Genomic DNA, 9247 nt, shown 5'->3' with positions numbered 1-9247 from the left:
GAGGAGAGGATTATCCAGGCTGAAGGAACAGAACGAAGCAGCTGCGGATTGCAGGTATTTAAGGTGAGGATACCTGAAGAGAAGAAGCTGAATAGGTTGAGTAAATAAGATGACAAAAAGGAACAACAGGAAAAAAAGAGAGATCCCCCGGAATGAGTATGGTTCTAAAAGGCACATGTATAGGTAAAGAACTAATTTGTTACATGGCTTGGATGACATATAAAAGTGTCATTAGTATTCAGAAAGGCATTTTCATGTTGGCTTCATAGGCTCAGACAGCTAAGAGCACTGTCTACATATTAATAAAATCCCATTATCCCGGAAAGGCCAATGTTCAGAAATTACTTCTTTTAAACAATAGCCTTGCTGGAAAGAATTAAGTAGGAACAAAAAAAGACTTTTATTCAGGTAATGTGACTGCAAATGATGACTCTTGGCAAAGCATTGAACATTTTTGAGCTTCCAAAAATAAGACACTTTATGTAAAGTGGGCAGCCACTGATAAGTGATCAGGTAATTGTGTTTCAAAATTGGGTATTTGATCATTTCTGAGGTTGTATCTTTAAAAAAAAAAAATTAGTGCTGTCTTTTTTTAAGGGATCAAACTGAATCTAAATTTAATTAACATTTGCAAGATGCTCTATTATTTCAGCTTTCAACTTATAAGAGAATGGATACTATTGTTATTATACTCATTAAAAAATTAATATCCTGAGAATGAAGGAAATTCGGTTTCTTCCTGTAGATCTAATGTTAATAAATGGTTACTCTTGGACTTGAAATTGATCTGTATCTATGTCTTTTGTCTTTTTAACTCCATGTCTCATGTCTTTTCACAACTACTTGTGATTTTGCCTTAGTATCCAGTGAAGTCATAACATGTTTAAGGCAAGGGACCTGTTTAGGCTTAAACTGCTTAATAAAAAGCATTCTTATTTGTCAGCTTCCTCTACATGCTCATTTTTCATTGTGAAGACATTTCAAAATGTTAACAATTTGTAGTGGTTACTTGCTTACTTAACTTTATCTTACTACATTTGCTTTTAGCCCACAGGCCAAGAAGGGATAAACTGTCTCTTAGGCTATGATCACAAGCAGAGGTGAATTTTAGTGTAAGGTTTAGGATTACCCTGGGACTCTCTTTATTTAAAGTAAAATGTTGACTCTCTTCCAATCCTTCGCCTAGATTTCTTTTTCACATTTTATAATCTAGATTGTTTGTAACAGTCAGAATTTCCTTTTAATCCCTTAGTGTTATGAAAAGATTTTACACCAAGAGGGACTCGCTATTATTTTGTAAAGTCTTATCCCCTCTTCAGCCCCTGCTCCTACTAATAAATGACATTCCTACATGTTCTTCCTGTGATTCTGCATTCATGTGTGAGCCTTTTTGTTTGTTTTATTTGGCTGAGCAAGATGTGGGACCAATTAAAAGAAATAGAAACTGCCCTGGTCTTAAGTGTCTACTTATCCCTTGGTTTTTGTTTCCTTTGCCTGGTGGACGATTTGATTTAGAAAACTGGTTAAAGAGTTTGGTTGTGTGACAGGTTATATTTCAGGTCAACCTGTTGGCCTCACTTGCATATCTGTCTTGTATCAGTCTTTTTTTAAATTTTATTTATTTATTTTAATCGGAGGCTAATTACAATATTGTAGTGGTTTTTGCCATACATTGACATGAATCAGCAGTCTTATTAAAGGCTGACTTCCTGTTGTTTGTGTATGGTATACATTTTTGGATGCTCTTAATTTTGTATCAGGGGCTTCCCTGGTGGCTCAGTGGTAAAGAATCCCCCTGCCAATGTGGGTGCCATCCCTGAGTCAGAACGATCCCCTGGAAAAGGAAATGGCAACCCACTCCTGTATGCTTGCCTGGAAAATCCCATGGATGGGGGAGCCTGGTGGGCTACAGTCACTGGGGTTGCAAAAGAGTCGACACAACTCAGTGACTGCTGCTGCTGCTGCTAAGTCGCTTCAGTCGTGTCCGACTCTGTGCGACCCCATAGACAACAGCCCACCAGGCTCCCCCATCCCTGGGATTCTCCAGGCAAGAACACTGGAGTGGGTTGCCATTTCCTTCTTCAATGCATCAAAGTTAAAACTGACTAAACAACAACAATTTTGTATCAGCTCTTCATTCCTGTTCTTGCTTTTTTTTTTTTTTGGACTCACCTTGTGGCTTGTGTGATCTTAGTTCCCTCTTAAACCCAGGCCCTCGGCAGTGAAAGCCCTAACCACTGGACCACCAGGGAATACCCTGTTCTTACATATTGTAATTTTGTTTAAAATTGATTCTAATTGGTTTGGTCAAGTTAAAAAAAATTAAGGAATGATTTCTCTTGTTATCAATTGTTTCAGGGTTTTTGACTCAATAGAAGAGGTTTATATACATCTCTTTCTTTTATTAGTTGAGCTACTCCAACAGGTCATTTTAACTTTATATGTAAGAAGACCTTAGATTCCTTAGGTATAAAATGGGAATAACCAGTGTCTGTTTCATAGCATTTATGTGAAGCATTTTATGCAGTGTCTGATCTGTAGAGTTTCATAGTTGCTACAGTGGCAAGTGACTTCATTCTGGTAGAACCAGATGATGACGGACATTCTGTAGTTTGCACCATGAAATCGCTCTCTCTTTTCTTTACCCTTCTCACTATCAGCAGTTCAACAGTATCTGAGCTGTGTTAACATACACACGAGAATTCATATATGATTCCTTAGGGATCAGAAGAATGGGATTATATAAACTGAGTTGATCCTTTCTATATGCATTTAAGTTGCCTTTACCTGTAAAATATGGTGGAAGAATTAAGTATGAAAAATGAGATAAGCAGCTATGGAAACCTTGAATCTATCTTGTGAGTGAGAACTAATTAAAAGAACACAGATTGCATTTTGATATAAAAAATGAAGTTAATCTTTATAACTTCCATGTATAAATGTTTTATTGCTTTATTGTTACATTGTATCATTTTTTCTTATTCCAAGACAATGCATGCTTATTAGGAAAATCTAAAAATTGCAGGAATTTAGAATGTCATTATAATAGTAGCGGACACTTACTGGGAGACTACTCTATTTCAAGCATTGTTTTAAACACTGTATATGAATTAACTCTTTGAAAGCTTTTAGAAAATGAAAATCCACCAAAACATGCACCCCTCCCAGAACCCCAGATAACTCACCAATTAAAGAGCAAAAGGTTAATTTTGTGATTGGGAGTTCATTCATTCTTCCAAGTTAACTTTATTCTTATAGACAAGATATAGTAGCCTATTGAAGAAAGTAAAATAAAACTATAGCCATATTTATTAAGGCCCCAAATGGTTGCAATGTGTAATTTTCAAGAAAGGTTTGTCTGTTTCTACTCTCTCAGTATTTCCCATTCCTGCTCTAAGACCCACGGATTGAAGAATCTCACAGTTAAATATATCATTATAGTTCAAAGGAGTTTTTTGTGTCCCTGGAGAAATTTGAGTTTCCATTGAACTGCAAAAAGGATTGCCAACCTCTTTAACATAAATGCTTTCTCTCTTCATAATGTTTTTAAATATGCAGCTCTCATTTAAGCTTTCGTTTAAAAACAGGATTTATTTTTTCAAAACTAATTGAAACCACTGATCTAATTAAATCTTTTCTGCATAGAGATATTCTTGTTAGGAACTGCTTGACAGGTGGCAGTCCAGACTTGAATCTGTCTAAAGAGAAAACCTCTTTCATATGATATCCTATCCTTTTTGAACACTGAAAAGGTCCTTCCTTATATATCATCCAAAATATGCCTTCTTTTTCCTGTAAGACATAATTCTACCTTCAAGAGCTTCACCAAATAATTTCCTTTTCCAGATAATAAAGATGGAATATATTTATATATATCTTGTTCATAGCTCCCTGCCAGTGGAACCTCTCTTACTTTAATAGCATCTTCTCTGGTGTTAAGATATCTAGGCCCTATTCAATTCTGATCACCTTCTAAAGTCCTCTAGCTGTTGATATTATTTTTTAATCAAATGCCACTTTGAAGCATAATTCAATACTCCAGATACGATCCAGCCTATGAGCAGTGTATTGAGACTTTTATCCAATTTGATTTATGCTCTTTTAATATTAATTTGGCCATACAGTGGTACTTTTTTCTTCTTTTTTAAACAGTTGTTTAAAATGGAGTAATATTAAACATGTGGCTGATGGAAATATATTTTTCTGTATACATTGTTGTCAAGGTTCTTCTTTCCCAACCTGTATTTCTTCTACAGATTTTTGAACCTGAATGTATTTGTTATGCTTATCTTGATTACACTGATTCTTGATCTTGGCCCATTGATGCACAGTCCTAGAATTCCCAAGCGTGTCTCTACAGAACAGATTTCTTAGTCACTTCTCATGCCTGCCTTAGAAATTCACTGTAACTGTATAAAAATGACTAAGAGGTAGGTTGTAAAGAAATCTGTTTGTTTAACGAAACATTTGAGCGCAGAAAATTTCTTTTTTTTTCTTATTGTCTTTCTATTTCTCTGTTTTTTAATTTTTTTATTGAAGTATAATTGCTTAGAATGGCAAACCACTCCAGTATTCTTGCCTGGGAAAATCCCATGGACAGAGGAGCTTGGTGGGCTACAGTCCATGGGGGTTGCAAAGAGTCAGACACAACTGAGCATGCACGCATGATTGTTTTACATTGTTGTGTTAGTTTCCACTGTACAACAGTGTGAATCAGCTATATATACACACACACACACACATATATCCATATATCCATATATCTATTATACATGTATCTATTATACGTATATCTACATATACATACCTATATATACATATATCTATATATACAAATATATACATGTGTATATATATATATATATATTTTTCCAGCCTCCCTGTTGAGCCTCCCTCCCTCCAGCTCCCTCCCACCCCTCCAGGTCATCACAGAGTACCAAGCTGTGCTCCTTGTGTGACAGCAGCTTCCCACTAGCTCTCTGTTTTAAACATGGTAGTGTATGTATGTCAATTCTAATCCCCCAGTTCATCCCACCCTCCCCTTCTCTCCCTGTGACCACAAGTCCGTTCTCTACATCTGTGTCTCTGTTTCTCTTTTTAAGTGTAACATTTATTTACATTCCCTGGAAGAGTATTCCAATAAACACTGCCCAGGTCTTTAGGAGAAGTTTGAGTTTAAGAGCTATCCCTGTCAGATTAACTATAAGTTAATGTTAACTGTAAATTTCATTACCTTATTTCCTTAAGAAGATTCTCCTGAGAGAGGTACTCAAGGCTGGCAGAATTTAGATCAAAGAGAGAGAGAGAGCAAGCAGCTCCAGCCACATGATCATGAGAGGCTTGATGCACAAATTGGCACTTGAGGTGGTCTTTAAAGATCGGCTGGGGCTTCACTAGTAGCTCAGACGGTAAACAATGTGTCTGCAATGCAGGGGACCTGGGTTCAATCCCTGGGTTTGGAAGAGCCCCTGGAGACGGGAACAACTACCTACTCCAGTATTCTGGCCTGGAGAATTCCATGAGGTCAAAAAGAGTCAGACACAACTGAGCAACTTTCACTAAGATCAGCTAATATCTTGATGGGTCAGAATACAGGGTCTGCATTCTTAGGAAGAAGAAATACACAAGCAAAAAAGCACGAAGATGGCAGGGCATAAATCTTACACATGCAGGTCGTGGAGGGTGGATTAATTCAGTAGATTGGAGGAGGAGAAGAGTTGAAATTAAATTTGAAACAATTGATCCAACCTGATTAGTTAATATTATATGACAAGAAGAACCAGAAAATTCACTTAAAATTAGCAAGGTGTAATTTACAGGAGGACTTCCCTCGTGATTCAGCGGTAAACAATCCACCTGTCAATGCAGGAGACGTGGCTCTTATCCCTGGGTCAGAAAGATCCCCTGGGGAAGGAATGGCAACCCACTCCAGTATTCTTGCCTGGGAAATTCTTGCCTCTCTCCCATGGACAGAGGAGCCTGGCAGGTTATAGTCCAGGGGATCGCAAAATGTCAGAGAGGACTTAGCGACTCAATAACACCATCAACAAATTTACAGGAGGTTTGCGTGTAATTCTGAGTTGCTATCTTTGCTTCCTGCCCTGTTTTCTCCCTGTTGTCTTCCTCTCAGGAATCCAGACTGTCAATATCAGGCTCCTGTATATAAGGACACTTTAGAAAGGCTTTAATAAATCCTGAGCCAATCCCAGTAGTTTTAAGTTTTTAAATCATAGGCACTGCTTAAATTATAGGCTTGTGCAATAGTAAAGCATAGACAGATGCAAATCACAGTGTTGCCCATGTTCTGAAAGAGTGCCAAATATTGATTTAATATGTAGTTTTATGAAAGTGTGTGTTATTGTTGCACGAATATTTATTTCAATATTAAGAACCATTTGTGTGGTATGGTGCTCCCAGCAATGAGAATCGTTTCAAAGAATGACAAATTCCTTTGCTTTTGAAAGTATTAAATTCTCTTCATTCAAAATTAACATAATTCTTGATGTCATTCTACTAAGAAAGGAAGTGTAGAGCATTTTAATCTAGTCTAGCCTTCACTGAAGTATCTATCCTTTCCAGATTTATAAGAAACGGCTTTACACTTTTAACTTCCTTAATTAACCCTATTGGCTACTGACACTGAGATATAGAGAGGAAAGAAAACTTAACATTTGGGTGAAAAAAATATTCTGAAATGTAATGTGGTTAGTGGTAGTGTTAGAGGAATAAGTGGTAGTGTTAGAGGAATAAAAAGAAAACTTAGAAAAGAATTCCTTCAAATTGCTGATCTGGGTGATGAAATTAAGACTATGTCCAGGGTGTAATTTAAATGAGATGTATCTCACTTTTGGTGTGATTTTGGTAAAATCATGAATGTATATATAGATATATGTATATATATCTACTAGTCAGTTGTGGGGGGTTTTTTAAAAGATTTTTTGGATGGAGACCATTTTTTAATTAATTCATTAATTTTGGACTGTGCTGGGTCTTTGTTGCTGTGCCAGGGCTTTTTCTCGTTGCAGAGAGCAGGGGCTTGTGGTGCACTGCCTCAGTAGCTCCGAGGCATGTGGAATCTTCCCAGACCAGGAATCAAACCCGTGTCCCCTGCGTTGGCAGGCAAATTCTTAACCACTGGACCACCAGGGAAGTCCAGTCAGTTGTGTGCGTGTAGAGTGAGAAGGGGGGAGTTTGAAAACTCTAAAACTACAGAGACTGTATTTTGATGATCATCATAGTTCTGTGAAATATACTTAAACCGCTTTGGTCCTGATCTTGTAGGAAGTCAGAACTTCGCATTAGCAAAGCGTCACTGGCTGATTCTGGAGAATATATGTGCAAAGTGATCAGCAAACTAGGAAATGACAGTGCCTCTGCCAACATCACCATTGTGGAGTCAAACGGTAAGAGATGCCTACTGCGTGCTATTTCTCAGTCTCTAAGAGGAGTGATCAAGGTATGTGGTCACACTTGAATCACGCAGGTGTGTGAAATCTCATTGTGAACAAATAAAAATCATGAAAGGAAAACTCTATGTTTGAAATATCTTATGGGTCCTCCTGTAAAGCTCTTCACTCCATAAGGTGAAATAGACCTGAAATATACATAGATTATTTAAAAAGGATTGGAATAATATCATGAATAGCAGAGAGAGAATGGATTGCTAAAAGAAAGAGATTATACATCCACTCTAAGTTAGTCAGGGACAGCAGGTAAGTTTTTTGCTCTGTCGAAACAGAATATGTATGTATGTATGTGTGTGTATATATATATATATATATAATTTATATACAGAATATATATTGTATATATTTCATGCTAATGTGTATTATGTATGAATATATGTACATGTGGATGTGTAAACAGAATACAATCCTGACTTAGTCCTGGCAATTTTTATGTTTTTATATATGTTTTCAATATGTCTGGCTCTAGGTAGTAGAAAGTTAAGGTTATCAGGGCTTTTTTGAGCCCATTAATTCAGAAATCAAGAGTCTTAGAGGCAAAGCATTTTTTTACTCACTTGTATAGGCTTTATAAATAAGCATTATATAGGTTTCAGCTTCTGTTTTCCTAAGAGCAGTGCCAGGGACTATTCGTTAAACAAATGAATACCTTGGAGACAGAAGGTGCCCCCTATCTTCTGACAACCCCTCTGAGTTATCTGAGGAAGGGTAAAGGAAGGACATAGCTGGTGGCTCTCTGTTCACGATCCCTTAGTACTCCACAAAGTGATGGAGTCATTCATCTGTAGAAGCTGATGACGAGCTAGCAGTGAGCATCTCTTGAAACAATAAAATGCTGCTTTGAAACCTTTGGTGCTGTTTTGGATGATGGCGCTGGACTGCTGTCTTCACAAGCCTTGTCATCTATTATAAAACCAAGCATGACTGCACCACTTCTAGGCAGGTGATGAGAAAGAATGCCCACTGCAAAGGCCTGATCTCTTAAAGTGATAAGATAAAATTACAGAGCCAAGAAGGGAAGAACGAAAGTACTCTTAGGGGTTAACTCCTTAGGAGACTGGTGTGGTTTGATTCAGTTGATAACAGGATAGGGAGAAGGGAGTGAGATAAAAATATGGAACCAGGGTTGGGAGTATTCAGGTTAATTCCTAGTCTTCTGTGGACTTCCCAATGCATTGCTGTATATTGCAGTGTAATCAAAATTCATTTCTTTCATTTTAAATACCTCCCTCCACAGAAAGTAAAAGACAACAGTGAAAACTGGTTTCCATGATTATTTTTAGGGGCCGTGTTTACTGTATATAAAGTGTAAAAGCCATTTAAAATTTATGTGAGTAAATATAACGTCACTTTACTTTTTAATCAGCATAGGTAAAGCAACAGGGTTTTGCTTGTGTTATTTTTTTCCACTTGGAATTTTATACAATGCAACTAGAAATGCAAATTTGAAATTTCAGTGACTTATCTTTTCTTTCTATAATACCATGTTTAATAGCTTTTTCTCAGTTTGTCAGTGACTTGCTTCAGTGCATCTTCTCCTGGTAAAGGCTCCTGAATTATGATTTGGACACTCGGATTAGATTTGTGTAGCTATGTATACTGTAAAGTCCCAGGAAAATAGAATTAAAGTGTCATAGTTTCACTGAGTGCTTACAGTAGGATTATATTTAATATTCCACATTTTCTGAATTGCAGTATTAAGCAGTGAATTACTTACCACTATTTTATTCTTGGCAAAAACTCATAGGATTTCTTTTTATTAATTTGGGGGTGCTGAAGTT

At 36.9% G+C, this 9247-nt stretch overlaps 1 protein-coding gene across 1 annotated transcript in view; it reads left to right on the top strand.

The window, feature by feature from the left end:
* LOC104987743 (pro-neuregulin-1, membrane-bound isoform-like) overlaps positions 1-9247 on the top strand; it is a 30133-nt gene that overhangs the window by 3104 nt on the left and 17782 nt on the right. Inside the window, exon 2 of the mRNA XM_010838800.1 lies at positions 7282-7403. Within this exon, the coding sequence (XP_010837102.1) occupies positions 7282-7403 (122 nt within the window). The remainder of the gene's footprint in view (positions 1-7281; positions 7404-9247) is intronic.

Source organism: Bison bison, unplaced genomic scaffold, assembly GCF_000754665.1.
Source record: "Bison bison bison isolate TAMUID 2011002044 unplaced genomic scaffold, Bison_UMD1.0 scf7180017864105, whole genome shotgun sequence".
Classification (NCBI taxonomy): Eukaryota; Metazoa; Chordata; class Mammalia; order Artiodactyla; family Bovidae; genus Bison; species Bison bison.
This window is presented reverse-complemented; position numbering and strand designations above follow the sequence as displayed.